We start from the raw sequence: 16,732 nt of genomic DNA on the forward strand, positions 1-16,732 counted from the left end.
CGAGACGGCCAGGACGACCCCCGAGATCTAGGCCCCGCCCCGAGCTCGAGGCCACGCCCCCGTGGGCCAGCTTGAGCGCAGCCCTTCGAACTTGATCAGCCTTAGAAATGCTAGGGTGTCTTGCCGGGCAGGCCCCTTCACCTTATGCCCCACCCTTTAAAGTGCCCCGCCCCTCCCTTAGGCCCCTCCCTGGACCCCGCCCATTGCGAACATTGCTACGTAGCTCCTCCTTTTGGGCCTCTTATCTGACCTGCCCCTAAGGAAATTTATCTCCAAGCTCCGCCCTACTAAGTCCCGGCAGCGTCTCTGGCCAAGACCCTGTCTGGTTCGGGCGGCTCAGAAGGCCCACCCTGCCGCCCCTTCCGTGACGCACCCTCTCTGTTCCTTCAGCGTCCGAGCCTCCTCCTTACTCAGGCTCCCAGGCCCCTTCCCTTTTCGAACCCTGCCAGGCATCCCGCCCCTCCCATTCAGAGCCCAGACCGTGGACCACCTTCCTTCTAGAATCCTGAGACCAGGCCCCATCTCTGTTCCCTTCGCACATCATCAGGGACCAACCGTGCAGATAAGTGGGAAAATGGGGGATCCCCCTCTGGGTCCCGAGAAGACGGGGACTATAAGGGGTGTTCGTTGCAGCCCGAGCCGGGCTCTAGGACCCAGCGGGCAAGTACGCCCGCTTTGCTCCTACCCCTCCCCCAAGCCGCCCCCTCCCCCCCCACGTCTTCCAGGTTCCCCCTCGCTCCCCCCTCGCCCCGGCTCCCGGTGCCCGTCTCCAGCGCCGCCGGAGCCAGCGAGGGAGCGGGAGCGAACAGGAGGAGGAGGAGGCCGCGTCGCCGCCGCTCGGAGCCCGGCCGGAGCCTCCCAGGCAGGTGCCCAGAGCGGCGAGGGGGCGGGGGACTGACGAGCTCGCCGGCCCTGGAGAGGGGGCAGCCAGGACCGCAGCTGCACCCTTCTGCCCACCCTTGCTCCCTGCGGACACCGGCTGGGAGAACAAGAGGGGTGGGGGCCCCAATCTACGCGGTAGCCATTTGGGTACCAATTTCCATTTGGGGGTCCTGGACTTCTTCCGAGCATGCCCCATTCACAAAATTCTGTCGTGGACCCTCGCCATTGAGGAACTCTGAGGACTACTCTCCCTGGGAAAATAGATGTGTGGGGAACATAGGACACCCCGAGATCTCAGTGCCCCATGTCAACTAGGCCTTTGGGGGGGACCCCTGCCCTCTTTCCCAGCTTCACCTGTTGTTGGGGGAGGCGGGCGGACAAAGGAAGCAGTGTCACGTGACTGCTCATTCACAAAATCCCATCCCATTGAGAAAAGGGGGCTGGGGGCGCTGTGGCCGCCCCTTCCCCTCCTGAAAGGCTGGGGAAACCCGACAGCCTGCAGGTGGGGGAGGGGGCTAGAACTCATTGCCTGGCTCCCTAAGGTTGGGACTCCGGGGTCCCTGAGCTGGTGGGCAGTGGGGTTGGATGCTAATCCTGATTGCTGGGCGGAGGGCTGCATCCCCTAAGCTGGGGGCGGGGTAAAATGTTTCTGAAGGACCGGGGAGGGTGAGGGGATGGATCATTATCTCCCCCTCCATCTGTCTTCTTTGGCGTTCCTCAACTGAGACCAAAGGGAGCAGCCTTGATTTTTGTGAATGAAATGCTCCTTGGATCTCTTCGGTGGCTGGTTGCTGGCTTCCTCTGCCTCCATCTCCTTCTCGGCCTCTCTTTCTGGCCATTTCTGGTTCTCTCTCTGCTCCCTGCCCATCTCCCGGTTGCTGGGTGACTCAGTGAGCTTTGCATCCGGTCTCATTCATAAATCCGGGAAAGGGTGGGGGGAAAGAGCCAAGGTTTCTCACCCAGCTAGTGGCCTGGGCGACTGGGGTGCGGAGGCAGTGTTGGGGGCACTGAAGCTGAGTTGATGGGTCCAGAGAAAATAGATATGCGCAGGAACCCAGCTGTGAGGGGGACAATGGGTGGGGCTATGGGTTTGTGATGAGAGGGAGGGAAGGAGACTGGGGTTGAGGGGAGAAGCAGTAGGGGGAGGGGAAGCAGCCAACCCAGGCTGTGGGGGGGGGGATGGGGGAAGATGCTGAAAAGGTGGGGATGGTGAGAAAAGGTAGAGACGGAAGAGGTAGGTGGGCAAGATGTCACCAAGAAGAAAGAGGCCATGATAGAAGAAAGTGGGCAAGGGGTGGGGGTGCTGGTGGCTAGAGGGTGAGGCCCATCCAGAGGTAGCAGATCAAAGGAGGGAGAGCTAAAATCGGGGAGCAAGGTTTGAGTTCACGGCCTGTGTTGTCCCTGTCCTCTTCACCTCCTCCAGGTACATGGTGCGGGTCCGAGCCGTGGTGATGGCCCGAGATGACTCCAGTGGGGGCTGGCTGCCTGTGGGGGGCGGGGGCCTCAGCCAGGTGAGCGTATGTCGGGTCCGAGGGGCCAGGCCCGAGGGGGGGGCCCGCCAGGGGCACTACGTCATCCACGGGGAGCGGCTTCGGGACCAGAAAGTGAGCCACCCTGGGGTGTGGGAATGGGATGAACTCTGGGGAAGGAGGGAAGGGCCTGGGGAGAGGGGGGGACAGGAGAGGTCATTTGTCCCCCTACAACTGGGACTCAGAGAGGGCCATGGGATGGAGTTTGGAATTAAGAGCTGGGATTTGGGGGTGGGATGGGGTATTGGGAAACTTGTGTTGGCTGCTTCTCTGGCTGTTCTGTCATACAGCTACTGGGTAATGGCCTTCCTGTCCTGTTCCTGCTCCTCTTCCAACCCCGGTCTGTCCAACGACCCAGCTCACACCCAACTCACATCATGTCCCTTCTCTGCTCAGAATCCTCTTCTGGCTCCATCTTGTTCAGAGATGCCCTCTACCAACTGGCTCTTGTCTGCCCTAAGTATCTGGAGGCATCTGTGGGGTCTGCATATGTCACATATGATTGACAGTCCTATGTCACATGCTTCTAATCCCAGCACTAGGGACACTGTGGCAGGAGGATTGTGAAGTTCCAGGACAACCTGGGCTAGGTAGTGAGACCCTTTTCTTGAAAGGAAAGCTTGGGAAGGATGATGCATTTCAAAGCAGGGCATTAGGAACAGTGTAGAGGAAGTGTTGGGATCAGACAAGGACATGGAGGGGACATCAAGGGGTGGTCAGCATTGAGTGGGCTGTGTAGGAGGTTAGCATCTCTGGGCCAGCTTTCAGGGGATTATTACAGCATCAGAAGGGAATTGGCTGTAATATTTTGATACGTCCAGTAAAGTGTGAATAACGTTTTTTCTTCAGTCAAAGCAGGGCATGTTAGGTTATAAGAAAAGGTTAATTTTTTTTTGACATTTAATAAGATTGGAGGTTCCTACTGGGACATCAGAGGAAGAAATTAGATAAGTATAGAAATCAAAGGATTGAAGGAATGTTGCAGAATCAGAGACATGTCCCCTAAGATTAGGATATGTTAGTTTGTGTTTTGGTACACCTGGTGTTGAGAATGAAGTAGTTGGGATATACAGAGGGGCTGGCACACCACCCTATCCCCTTTCTGCCCCTCAGACCACCTTGGAGTGTCCCCTGAGGCCAGGTTTGGTTTACAACAAAGTGAACCCTATCTTCCACCACTGGAGCCTGGGTGACTGCAAGTTTGGGCTGACGTTTCAGAGTCCCGCAGAGGCTGATGAGTTCCAGAAGAGTCTGCTAGCTGCGTTGGCTGAACTCAGCCGAGGTGAGTAGTGTAGGCACACACTCCCAGGCTGGGGGACAGATATAGGTGAAGCTGGGGTCTGGGGACTCACTTCTGCCTCTCTCCCTGCCCTAGGCTCGCTCACTCCCTCCTCTTCCTCTTCCTCCTCCTCCCCTTCCCAGGACACTGCAGAGACCCCCTGCCCTCTGACGGTGAGTCTTGGAATCTGCCATGGGAGGATGGGGGGTGGTGGTTCTAGTCAGCAAATATTCCTAAATACTTGCTGTGGATCTGGCAAAAGGCCACATGCTGGGGACACAAAATCAGGCTCAAATGGATAGTGGCCATTGTAGTTTCTCTATTCTTTTATATGTATCTATCAATTTATTTTTAGTTAGAGTCTAATGTAGCCCAGGCCAGTCTCAAAGTCCCATATGTATCTGAGGATGACCTTGGATTTAGGTCCTCCTGAGTGCTGGGATCATTTGTGTGTGTCCCTGTTTGTGGCTTGCTTGCTCACTGCTCTCTCTTTCCTTCCTTTTTTTGGGACGGATTGGGGGGGTATGGTGGCAGAGGCTCTCACTCTGTGGCCTAGGCTGATCTGCAGCTTGGATCCTCTTACATGGTGGGATTACAGGGGCGCACCCTCACGGCCTGCTTCGTTTTTCTCTGTTGCTGTGACTCATACATCTGGTCAAGGGTACTTAAAAAGCACCAGGCAGCGTTTTAGGCACCAGGGATATATTAGTAAGCAAAGCAAACTTCCTTTTTTTCTTAGTGCTTTAGTCCAATGGGAAAGAGAGAGAAAAAGATAAAATGTAAAAAGCAATGAACTTTAAAATGAGAACATGGACAAATGAATTGATAATTCTTTTTTATTGGAGACAGGGTTTCTCTGTGTAGCCCTCCCTGTAGACCAGGCAGGCCTGAAACTCAGATCCGCTTACCTCTGTCGCCTGAGTGCTGGGGCTAAAGGCATATGCATTCCCCACCTGGCTATGCATTGATAATTCTATGTTCTAGTTACTGCCCAAGCTGCAGGCTTGTAAACTCGGAGTCATCCTTGATGCCATCGGTTTTTGTTTGTTTGTTTTGTGTTTTTAGACAAGGCCTTACCACACGGCCAGGTCATGTGACCCAGGGCCTGATGGTGTGGGATCTTACCGGCCACTGTAAGGGCTTTCTCCTTTACCTTGAGGGATGAAGCCATAGAGGGTTCTGAGTGAAGGAAGGCTCTGCTGTCAGTTAATGATCAGTAGAATCTCCTTGGCTCTGCTGAGGGAACTGATGGCAGGCGTCGGGAGGGAGGGCCATGGAGCTGTGGCCATGGTTCTGTCAGGAGATGAAGGCAGCTGGACCTCACGATCCTTCCATCACCTCAGTCTCCCAAGTGTGGGGTTACAGGTGCGCACCATCATGCCTGGCTGCTTGTGTTTTCCTGCTTCCCACAGAATCTGTCACAATGTTGGTTCTGCTTTCTTTCTTTAAAAAAAAAAAGTGTGTGTGTGTGTGTGTGTGTGTGTGTGCTTTGCCTGCATATATGTCTGTGCATCTACTGTGTGCCTATTGCCCAAGGAGGCCTGACAAGCTGTTAGCTCCCCCTGGAATTTAGTTGCATCTGGTTGTAAGCTGCCGTGTGGGTCCTAGGACTCAAACCCAGGTCCTCTGAAAGAGCAGCCAGTGCTTTCAACTGCTGAGCATCTCTCCAGCCCTCTTTCTAATTCCTTCCTTCTTCCTTCCTATCTTTCTTTCCCAGTATTGGGGCTCAAACTCAGGGTCTTGTATATGCTCGGCAAGCACTCCACCGCTGAGTTACAGCCCCAGCCCAGGTTCTACTGTCAAAATGACCAAATCTGCTTTTCACCCAATGGTGTCCAACCTCATCTCCCAACTGAAATGTCTCCCCAGCTTTTTCTTGTCACTTTCTCTCCTGACCCTAAGAACAAGTCCACATGGGGTGGGAGCGGGGTGCCACAGTGTTCTTATCAGTGGCTGAGTCAGATCATACCCTTCTCTACTCAGAAACTTCCCATGGCTCCTCCACTCAAGGTGGCACATGCGCTCCTCTGGGCCTGGACCGGCCCTCCCCTCACCCTGTTTGAGTCTTGCTGGACTCCTCACTCTCATTGCAACAGGGCCGATACAGTCCTGTCCTGGGGCCCTTCTGTCTAGAACACTCCTTCAGATTTCCATCTGACTCACCATCATTTCCTTTGAGGCCCTATACAAATGTATTCTTGGTGGCTTCATGAAGCAACCTATTGAAAATTGCATTCTCAGCCTGGGGATTTGGCTTGCCTAGCAGGCACGGAGCCCTGGCTTTGATTCTCTGGCTGCCATCTGTAATCCCAGCACTAGGGAGGTGGAGGCAGGAGGATCTAAATTTAAGGTCATCCTTGGGCTATGTTCTAAGTTTGAGGTAGGCTTGGAATACATAAAATACTTTCCCCACCTGGACATGGTGACACACGCCTTTAATCCCTGCATTTGTGAGGCAGGGGCAGCCAGATCTCTGTGGGTTTGATCTACAGAGCGAGTTCTAGGACAGCCAGGGCTACATAGAGAGAACCTGTCTCAAAAACAAAAGAAAGAAAACCTTTGCATACCATTCCCCCACCCCCATGACGATCTCCAATGTCCCCCTTAGCTGGTTCTAAGCCCCACTACCACCTTCTAAACCAGTTTTCTTATGTGAGAGTCTCCTACAAATCCTCCATGCTGTCACATCAGCTCCCGAAGGCCAAGGATCTTTCACTAGATCCTTGTTTCACCTCCGGTCCTGAAAGCCGTGCCTGGTGCACACGAAGTGTTCAGTAAACTGGGTGAAGAAATGGATGAGATGATAATAAGCGAGGCACAGAATGTCCAGATGCATTTTGAGAGCTGCTGAGGACACCAGGAACAACAAAACTAGTTTCTTGGGTCAAAGAAGCTCAGGGTGATAGGGGGCGGAGGTGGCCTTCTAGAAGTCACTCAGGTTCCTGTCTACGGACTCTTCTTCAAAGCTGGAAGCCGAATTAGTGACCTTTGTGTCTAGCGTGCTGTGGTGCTCAGTGCCGTCAAATGAAGGCTGTGAACAGCTAAGTAGGAGTTATGTCCAGGTTACAGAGGGGGGTGAGGGCCTGAGAAATGGGCCTTCAGCCAGTAAAGTAGGGGCCTGGCTTGGGTGAAGAAAGATGTCTAGGCCAAGTTGTAGTGAAAATGAATGTACGACTGGCCAAGGAAGAGGGCTTCTGGGAAGGGAGAGGATGGCGGACAGCCTGAGGTTGGTGATCTGAGTCATTAGGAGTCTAATAATACCTACGTCCAGAGTCAGGTGGTACACACCTATAATCCCAGCCACTCCTGAGGGAAGCAAGATGATCTGAGTTTGAGGTCTGGACTAAGAAAGACTCTTAGGAAATAGCCAAGGGTTGTGGATGTGACCTGGTGGAATCCCCCAGTGAGAGGCTGGGGGAGTGGCTAAATGGTAGAGTGCTTGCCCAGAATCCACTAGCAAGGGGCTAGCACTGGCCAGGGACTGTAAGGAGGCTCAGTTGTGGAGGGCGCTGTAAGATGGGTGCTGGGCTCTTGACAGTGTCCTAAACAAATCCTTATGAGTAGGTGCTATGATGATCTCCCATTTTACAGAGAACACTGAGGCTCAGAGGTGAGCTCGCTTGTCACATAACCAGTGACAGAGCAAAGGTTTGAGCCCAGGCCTCCTGATTGCAGAGCTCTTGCTCTCAGAGGAAGGGAGGTCTGTGTAAGGGCACCATCCTTGGTTGGAGAACTCCCTACACTAAGGCCTCTCCAATCTCCCTCAGTCCCATGTGGACAGCGATTCCTCCTCCAGTCACAGCCGCCAGGAGACTCCTCCCACAGCTGTTGCAGCTCCCATTGTCACAGTGGAGTCAACATCTGCCTTCCCACCAGCCACACCCCCACAACGGCGACGCTCCTCTGCTCAGGTACGACTTCCTGACTCTCAGCAGTAATCAAATAGAGCTGTGCTGCTTCAAGGCTGATTCCTAAACTGACCCGAGCTTCATGAAGTCCAACTGAGTGAGAAGGGACTCAGATCCCAGGAAATGGCCAGTCTGACTGAGCTGTAGGTGGTAGTGGAATAGACAGAGGTCTGGGCTTGGGGCTAGGGAAGGAGCTCAGTGATAGAGTGCATACCTACGTGTGGAAGGTGCTGGAGATGCTGAGTTCAAACTCCAGTGCTGGGGCAGGAAGAAAGCTGCCTGGGCTCCCGGGAGTGGGTAGGAGCTTCCAGATGTCTCCAGCTGTCTGGGAGATTTAAAGACAGTCTAGTTTATACAGGGACTTGAGGGAAGACAGGGACAGATTTTCAAATATGTTAGAAGATGCTGGAACTCATGAAAGGACTCCTTAAGACCGTTTCCTTTATCCTGAAGGAAGAATTGGGGGTTGGGTGTGACTGAACCGTGAAGTCTTAAGCCACGAGGTCCTTAAGGTGTGTGCTTGCTGCCTACATTCATGTCTCTGAGGGCTGAGGGACTTGGATGAGGAATAGGCTGGAAGTCTAAACCCCAAAACCAAGGGAGTTTTATGGGGGACCCGGTTCCTCTTGACTGATGCCTGTGGCTACATCCTGGGATTTTGGCGCTTCTGAACCTGGGTAGCCTATGGGGACTTTGTGAGTTGCAGATGTCCCTAACCTGATCTCCTTGTCCCTTGGCTCTGCAGAGCTACCCTCCGCTTCTACCGTTCACTGGGATTCCAGAACCCTCAGAGTCTCTAGCCGGGGCAGGGAGCCAGGGCTGGGGCGGCCGTGGCTATGAGGACTACCGGCGATCCGGGCTACCGGCACCTCTTCCCCTGTCTACCTGCGTCGTGGGCTTCGGCAAGACTGGTGCATTGAGGGGTGCAGCTCTGGGTCCCCCAGTGTCACTCCCTGCCCCTCTCACTGAGGCTACACCCCCAGCACCCCCTGCTCGTCCACCCCCGGGTCCGGGCCCCACTCCTGCTCCAGCCAAGGCCTCCCCGGAGGCGGAGGAGGCTGCACGTTGTGTGCACTGCCGAGCACTCTTCCGTCGCCGTGCTGATGGGCGTGGTGGTCGCTGCGCAGAGGCCCCAGACCCAGGTCGCCTGCTAGTGCGCAGGCTCAGCTGCCTGTGGTGTGCCGAGAGCTTGCTGTACCATTGTCTGTCGGACGCCGAGGGCGACTTCTCGGACCCATGCGCTTGTGAGCCAGGCCACCCGCGCCCTGCTGCACGCTGGGCCGCTCTGGCTGCGCTGTCCCTGGCAGTGCCCTGCCTCTGCTGCTATGCACCTCTGCGAGCCTGTCACTGGGTTGCAGCACGTTGTGGCTGTGCGGGCTGTGGGGGTCGCCATGAGGAGGCTGCACGGTGAGGATTGTTGGGCTGGCTTGAAAATCGGTCTGAAGACCTAAAATGGAGGGTCCAGGACCCTGAACTCCGTACGAACCTAAAACCCAAACTTAGGTACGTCTGGAACTTGGAGCTTAAATGGATTTGAGAGATCCCAGATCTGGTACCTTGGACCCCAAACCTAGGACTAAGATCTCAGACTCAGCTTCATCAGGATGTCTGTCAAGTGGACCCAGGAGTCCTGAATTCTGGATTCTCCCTCCCTCTTTCCCACTGAGGAGACTCATGACATCTCCAAACATTACATCTCAGAGGGCCCAGGAGCTTATACCCCTGAGACCCAGGGATCTTGGACCCTGACTGTCTGTCTAAATACCCAACCCAGACTCCAGGTCATACTTGACATTGTAAACACTCATATTACAGCTCCCAAATTAGTCAGGAGTTGCTAAAACCTGACCCTTTATCAAATGACTTAGACCTTGAGACCAGAGGACCCAGGATCACCAGAAAACAGTCCCTGAATTTTCACTGGAGACCTGGTATACTTACATCTGGATGTTCTTATAGCCCAGGACCCGGAAACACCAAATCCTCCCGGGTTAGAGACACCAGGATGGTTTGGAATCACCAGATACTGACCTGAAGTCTACTCACTCCTGAGAGTCCATAGATCTTACCATCAGTTCATGTCCAAGCGATTCACAAATTCCCGCAGGCCCCAAAATGTGCCAAGTCCTCAGATATCTTCAAACATGAGGTATTTTCTGACCAAAATAACTTGGGAGGCCCTTTTTAGTGCTCAGCAAGGTCCAGATATCAGACACCAAGATGGCCCTGGGAGCCAGGGCCCGGACACCTGCCCCTCAAGTCAGCCGTTCTTGAGAACTTGGGTCTCACGGATGGTCTCTGAGGTGCCTGTTACCCTCAGATGTATGCCTGAAGGCCACCAGCACTTTGGGCCCAATGCACTGGTTTCAAGTGCTTAGACAGCCTTCCAGTTTCCCTGGGGCCTGAATTTTAAGAACCCAAATGTTCTGGAAACATTAGCTTCCTTCTACCTATGTTCCCCAACCAACAGCTGGGTGGGAGCCTGGATCTCAGGAGATGCAGTGGTCATGGTAATCCAGGCCTCTCGTCCCTTGACTCTCAGCTCTATAGCAACTCCAAGGTGCTTTAAGAGCACTGGGTCTAAGATTCTGAGATACCAATCGACCCCTGTGTGCAGGATTTAAGCCCCCACAATCCTGAGATTGTTTTTGGCCTGAGACATTGGTCCCTTTATACCAGAGACATTAGAAACAAGATGTCCCAGGGCCTTGGCATCTTTAGACCCCAGAGTTTCTTGAACTCAAAGTACTTCTAGACTGATGAAGCCCCCAGATCCCTGATCCCCCTGAGTCCTGCCATCCAGAGGTTCCTAAGATTACAAAGTCCCAGCAACATTCAGATATCCTCTTTATACTGGGGGAACACCTGCACCAGTGTGAATTCAGATTGCTGGAATCCTGGACCACCCAGCAGTTTTCCTCTCCCACCTCTAGGGCCTGACATTGCCACAGAGGATTGTACAAGCTCTCAGCTAAGCAGAGACAGGCAGCTGCAGGGGTCAAACAGGGACATCAGAGAAAGGTCTGCCCTTCTCTACTGTGCACAACAGTACCTTTTGGGCTGGCTATTGCTCCACAGAAACCCCCATCATCCCTAACCCTTGCAGATCACTCGAGAGAGATGCTTGCAAGTGTCTGTGACAACACAGCCCGCAGTCTGGGGGTGGGGTGGGGTGGGAAGGAGCTATTAAATACCTCATCCTTCCAGCCTGCAGGTCAGGAGTCCCTCCCTGTCACTTACCCCGACAACGATAACCTTGCTTGGTGACACCCCAGAGCTGAGGGAAGAAAGGAGAATGGGTTAGCAAGACTAGAGGAGGGAGAGGATGGAAGCCAACAGGTTTTGAAATTTTGGAAGATTCTGAGACTTCACCAAAATGACAGGAACTCGGCAATTATCTCAAACTCAGGGAATCATGTAGAACTGGGTCAATTTCTGAGTTAACAAAAATGTCCATTCTGTGGGTAGAGGATGTTTGTGTCATTCACGGTGTCTCCACACCCCAGAACTGCCTGGCTCATGGGCTGTGTCAAGTGCAGACCTAGCAGCAAATAAATGGCGAGATCTGTGAATTTGTCTAGACTTGATGGTTGATCTGTCCACTGTCGAGAATTTGAAGCCAGGTGTGGAGACACAAACCTGTAATCCCAAGAGGCAGATAGATGCAAGATGAGGAGTTAGTCAAGTTTGGGCTACATAATCCATTCAGGGTGTTTGTTTGTTTGTTTGTTTTGGTGTGTGTGTGTGTGTGTGTGTGTGTGTGTGTGTGTGTGTGTTTTCAGAGGATTGAACCCAGGGCCTCGTACATGGCAGGCAAGCACTCTACCACTAAGCTATATCCCTGCACTAGCCCTATAAAATGAATTTGAAGCTAGCCTAACCTACATGGGAAGACCCTGTCTCAAAAAGCCAAAATCTGAGGGAAAACAAACAAAAATAAAAGATGTCTTTAATTTGGAAATGAAGAAGTCTTTGGATGGCCCAGGATAGAAGGGTCAGAGAATGATTTTTGGGACCAGTTTCTCTATGTAGCCCTGACTGGTCTGGAGCTCCACACATAGACCAGGCTGGCCTCAAACTCACAGAGATCTGCCTGCCTCTGCTTCTTAGCTGCTGGCATTAAAGGTGCACCATCCGAATAGCTAGATTCTGATGTTTAATTTTGTTGTTGTTGTTGTTCTTTGAAAAATAATTTGAGTAACATCTCTTAAGATTCTTTATTACTACCTGGCATGTGTGTCTTTGTGGCTGTTGTCTGTGTGTGCACACATACACACGCCACAGGGCACGTTGACGTCAGAGAACAACTTTGTGGGGTCAGTTCTCCTCCTTCCACAGAGCACTGGGTCCTCTTACACTAGAATCACGGGCAATTGTGAACTGCCCCATGTGAGTGCCGGAACCGAACCAGTCCCTCAGTGAGGGCAGCCAAGTGACGTTCCCTGCTGAGCCATCTCTCTGGCTCTGGATCTCGCTCTGTAGATCAGGCTGGCCTCGAATTTACAAAGATCCACCTGCCTCTGCCTTCCGAGTGCTGGGATTAAAGGTGTGCGCCACCACCGCCCCGCTTAGTGTTTTTTTAAGACAGGATCTCCATATAGCTCAGGCTGGCCTCAAACTCACTGTGTAGCTGAGGATGACCTTGCACTCCTGCATTCTAGCACACTACCATGCCCTGTGCAACATCCCCAGGTTCGCAGATTATCCAGTGTTTTGGAAATTGCTCAGGGCTTTGGATAGTATTCACAGCTTAGCCACTGTCTCAGTGAAGATTACCTGCTAGCATGTAGAGTTTGGGGAGTGCACGGAATATCGGAATGCCAGTGTTCAGTGCTTATATAAACTATGAACTATCAGGCTAGGGCATTTCTGCAAGTCTTCCCCACCACACCACACCTCCCACTGTCCCCAAGTTAGGTCGGGAGGGGCTCGTCCAGGGGAGACAGGGCCTAAGGGTGCTCACAAAGCCACTGCAGCTGTGACAGAAGGCGGGCTTGCGGAAGGTGACCTCATGGAAGGTGTGCAGGAAGGCCAGGCCCAGCTTGGAGCAGATGGCGCTGGCACGGAGCAGGTACTCCGTCAGCTCCTCTCTGCTGAAGGAGCCACTCCTGCAAGGTAAAGGCCACACCTCAGCATGGCCTCTCGTGGTATGTCCAGGTCCCTGGTTTTTGGAAGATCCAGGAGCCAGGGCCTCTTACCCGTGCCGGGGAGGTGGGTGAAGCCCATGGCAGGCAAAGGGAAAGTTGCCTGCCAGTCGCTCAAAGTCCTCCAGAGAGATGGTGCCATGGCCTTCTGGGTCGTAGTTCTTGAACACAGACTTCAGAGGAACACCGAGAGTAGAGTGAGAACCAAGACACCCAGGTCCAGCCCTGTGGGCGTGGCTGCCTCCCCACTTCCCACCTGACATCCTTCCACAGGGGCTCACAGTTCCTCCTCACCGCCACTAGCTGTTCCACATGCTGACCCAGGGTCACACTGTCTGGCTTTGGTGTCACACCATGGGCCCACTCCAACACCAGAGGTGCTTTGTAGGGAGAGGGTGGCTAGAAGGACACAGAGGGATACAGTTAGTCAAAGCACAGGCTGGACCAGGGCGGGTCAGAAGGTCGGGAGTCAAGGCTCACCAGGCTCTTGGAACAACGTGGTTCCCGGGCATAAGAAAGCTCGTAGATCTCATCTTCTGTGTAGAAGAGATCCAGGGAGAGCTGGGGGTGGGCAGGGCAGTAAAGTTCCTCCTCCAGGTCTCTGCCTGGAGCCTGCCCCCATCCTCTTCTCAACCCCTTCTCCAGAGACTCTTGGACCTGTCCCGGCACACCCATCACCCTCCATTGTTCCCCCCACAATCCAGGAGTGCCTTGTTCCCACCGAGGCCTTTTAGAAACAAATATTGTATGTGTGTGTCTGTGTGTCCGTATGTCATGTATGAGCGGGTACCCACGGAGACCAGGAAAGGCATTGGATCCCCAGGAGCTGGAGCTGCAGGTAATTGTGAGCTACCCATGTGCATGCTGGGAAGGGAAAGGAGATTCTCAGAACAGCAAGAGCTCTTAACCACTGAGCCATCTCTCCTCATCCATTCCCCACCCCCCTTTTTGAGACAGTTTCACCACATAGCCCAGGCTGATAGAGAATTCACGATCTTCCTCTCTCAGCCTCCTGAATGCTGGGATCTCAGGCACACATCCGCACACCCCACTAAGTTCTCCTTTAGGATATAACAATGAGCCACATCCTTTCAGTTCCCACTGGGCCCTCACAGTTATGCACAGCCTTGTTTTGGGGTCTGTGAGCTCAACTTTTCAGTCTTACACTAGGCAACCTTCAGAATTTGTCACTGTCTCAACCTTCTGGATCCATGAAAAGAGCACAGTAAGGGCACTCACGTTGTAGGGTTATAAGCTGAAGTGACTTGGAGGTTCTTTTGCATCAGACCTGGGGTCTGTTTGTTTGTTTGTTTGTTTGTTTTTGAGACAGGATTTATCTGGGTAGCTTTGCACCTTTCCTGGAACTCACTTGGTAGTCCAAGCGGACCTTGAACTCACAGAGATCCGCCTGGCTCTGCCTCCCTAGTGCTGGGATTAAAGGCCATGACCGCCTGGCCAGATCTGGGGTCTTGAACATGCTCTGCTACTCTCTGGGCATGCTGAACATGTCTGAATCAAATGTAAGGTAGACAGAGGATGGAGGAATTTCACCAGTTTAGGGATAGCCTGATCTACATAGTGAGTTCTACGTCAGCAAGGGCTATATCATATAGGAAGACCCTGCCTCAACAAAACAAAGAAAAATGTAAACAAAAAGTGCTCTACCACTGAATTACAAAAGCTCTTGCTTGTGTGTGTGTGTGTGTGTTCACGTGTGTGTGCAGGCACATGGACTCACATGCATGTGGCTTCAGAGGTCAGTGTTGGTTGTCTTCCCTAATTTCTCTCCACTTTGTTTTGTTTGTTTTGGTTTGGTTTGGTTTTTTTGTTTTGTTTTTGGTTTTGTTTTGTTTTGTTTTGTTTTGTTTTTGTCATTGTGTCTGGAGACAGGGTCTTACTTTGTAGTCCTGGCTGGCCTGGAACTCATGATCTTCCTGCCTCTGCCTCCTGAGTTTGGAGTGAGTGTAATCAAGACCTGTCAGAGCTTCTGGTTACACCCCAGCTACGCTCACCCTGGAAGCTTGAGACTTGATATAAGGAGCTCAGACACTGGGTCATTTTGTTTTGTTTTTCTTTCCAGAGACAGGAAAGAAAGGGCCTCTTTACCCAGGGCCTCTCACATGCTAGGCAAGCACTCTACTACAGCACAGCATTCCCAGCTCCTTACTGTGGCAGGGATACAAAAGCCCACAGCAATCCAGGGCCCTGGAGCGAGGGTCTTTGGGCTCATCGTGTTCCAGATAATGTTTTTTTGTTTTGTTTTGTTTTGTTTTGTTTTCTTTGACACACAGGTAGCCTAGGCTAGCCTTGACCCTGCAACAATCTTCCAGTCTCATCCTTTTGAGTGCTGGGATTACTAAAGGTGCGAGCCACTACACCCAACTCAGATACTACTTTGATTACTTCATATTACATTATTCATTGTTTCTTCTTGGCCACATTCTGAAGTGGGTCTTATTATTGTCCCGGTTTTGCAAACAAGGAAATTTTTACAGTGCTGTGATTTGCCCGAAGTCACACAGTTAGCTAGATTCCTAGAAGCCATTGCTTCATGAATTCCATAGCTGGGCTTCCTACTACACACATATAATCACTGTACTTGGAAGGATTGAAACAAGAGCTGCCTGGCTCACATACAGAGTTCTAGGTTGGTCTGAGCTACACTGTGAGACCTGATCTTAAAATAAATACTAAAGGAAAAGAAAGACACTTGGATTGGGGATGGAGCTTAGTGGAAACTTGCCTAAAACTCATCATGCAGGGAGTGTGACTCAGTGGTAGAGCCCCTGCCTAGAATCCCCCAGTGAGGACTGGGGAAGTTGCTCAGTGGTAGAGCCTTTGCCTAGAATCCCCCAGTGAGGGGCTGGGGTGTGACTCAGTGGTAGAGCCCCTGCCTAGAATCCCCCAGTGAGGGGCTGGGGTGTGCTCAGTGGTAGAGCCCCTGCCTAGAATCCCCAGTGAGGGGCTGGGGTGTGACTCAGAGGTAGAGCCCTGCCTAGAATCCCCCAGTGAGGGGCTGGGGTGTGTCTCAGTGGTAGAGCCCCTGCCTAGAATCCCCAGTGAGGGGCTGGGGTGTGGCTCAGTGGTAGAGCCCCTGCCTAGAATCCCCCAGTGAGGGGCTGGGGTGTGGCTCAGTGGTAGAGCCCCTGCCTAGAATCCCCAGTGAGGGGCTGGGGTGTGGCTCAGTGGTAGAGCCCCTGCCTAGAATCCCCCAGTGAGGGGCTGGGGTGTGGCTCAGTGGTAGAGCACCTGCCTAGAATCCCCAGTGAGGGGGATATGGCTCAGTGGTTGAGTGCTCACATATTATAAATGAGGTCCTAGTTTCAATTGCCAGTACAGCAAAAACCAAGCCAATCAAAACTCTCTCACTCCATAAACTGCCTATCCTAGTCCCCCAGAACCCCGTAGCCCAGAGCTCTAAGTATTGGTCCCTGTGGTCTTCAGGGACCTCAGGTAACACAGGCCCACACTTCACCGTCAGCAGATGTAACAGGTCCTCGTTGGCGCTGCAGGGGGGATGCTGTTCTTGGAGTGCTGCCAGCTCCTGCAGCCGTAGGTAGAGACTGTTGAGCTTGGGTAGGTGCAGGCGACCATCTGGCAATCTGTCTGGATGGGCCTCATACAGGGACACCAGGTCCTTGAGGTGTACACCCAGCACCGGCAGCCGGAAGCCAGTACAGCTGGCCCAGATGCGGCGGTAGCAGGCATAGTTGTTGTGCGAGGCGAGGAGTTCCGTCAGCTCCAGAAGGGCCTGTGTAGAAAGGGCATGCTAGGGGTAAGAACGCCTCTGTCCTGAGCTTCTTGGAGCAGGGATAGCAGTAGTCTCATTTGTGGACTCTGGACCCCGGAAATCTGGACCAGATGCACAAAGAGTGAGCAGCTGCCTAGAATCTACCAGTGAGGGGCTGTTGCTCAGTATCTAGGTGACCCGGGAAGAAAGAACAGGGAGAGCCAGGGAGTCTGTGGAACTTGGAGGATAAAGGTCCTAAA

General features: G+C 52.9%; 2 protein-coding genes across 5 annotated transcripts in view; one reads left to right on the forward strand and one right to left on the reverse strand.

The window, feature by feature from the left end:
• Positions 1 to 218: 218 nt before the first annotated feature.
• Positions 219 to 10,705, forward strand: Spred3 (sprouty related EVH1 domain containing 3). 4 transcript variants are annotated; one of them, XM_036191371.1, is made up of 6 exons: positions 813 to 866; positions 2,306 to 2,486; positions 3,525 to 3,693; positions 3,787 to 3,863; positions 7,458 to 7,601; positions 8,344 to 10,705. In XM_036191371.1, exons 2-6 carry the CDS (start codon positions 2,310 to 2,312, stop codon positions 9,007 to 9,009), a joined length of 1,233 nt encoding a protein of 410 aa, XP_036047264.1. In that variant the 5' UTR covers positions 813 to 866; positions 2,306 to 2,309; the 3' UTR covers positions 9,010 to 10,705. The 4 variants fall into 4 exon arrangements, with proteins under 4 accessions (XP_036047258.1, XP_036047264.1, XP_036047260.1 ...); XM_036191367.1 differs by having other exon boundaries at positions 813 to 862; XM_036191377.1 differs by having other exon boundaries at positions 813 to 862; positions 2,306 to 2,393.
• Rasgrp4 (RAS guanyl releasing protein 4) overlaps positions 10,566 to 16,732 on the reverse strand; it is a 15,235-nt gene continuing 9,068 nt past the window's right edge. Inside the window, exons 9-16 of the mRNA XM_036203202.1 lie at positions 16,218 to 16,493; positions 13,223 to 13,303; positions 13,037 to 13,141; positions 12,797 to 12,915; positions 12,562 to 12,706; positions 10,839 to 10,875; positions 10,697 to 10,754; positions 10,566 to 10,587 (exon numbers count right to left, since the gene is read on the reverse strand). Coding sequence (XP_036059095.1) covers positions 10,566 to 10,587; positions 10,697 to 10,754; positions 10,839 to 10,875; positions 12,562 to 12,706; positions 12,797 to 12,915; positions 13,037 to 13,141; positions 13,223 to 13,303; positions 16,218 to 16,493 — 843 coding nt within the window. The remainder of the gene's footprint in view (positions 10,588 to 10,696; positions 10,755 to 10,838; positions 10,876 to 12,561; positions 12,707 to 12,796; positions 12,916 to 13,036; positions 13,142 to 13,222; positions 13,304 to 16,217; positions 16,494 to 16,732) is intronic.

This window comes from Onychomys torridus, chromosome 1, assembly GCF_903995425.1.
Source record: "Onychomys torridus chromosome 1, mOncTor1.1, whole genome shotgun sequence".
NCBI lineage: Eukaryota > Metazoa > Chordata > Mammalia > Rodentia > Cricetidae > Onychomys > Onychomys torridus.

Coding starts and splice junctions, on each gene's coding strand:
- Spred3 (XM_036191365.1), top strand. CDS start 575: ATGGGGGATCCCCCTCTGGGTCCCGAGAAGACGGGGACTATAAGGGGT. Junction 863..3,524: donor GCCCGGCCGGAGCCTCCCAG/GCAGGTGCCCAG, acceptor TCTGCCCCTCAG/ACCACCTTGGAGTGTCCCCT. Junction 7,602..8,343: donor GGCGACGCTCCTCTGCTCAG/GTACGACTTCCT, acceptor TTGGCTCTGCAG/AGCTACCCTCCGCTTCTACC.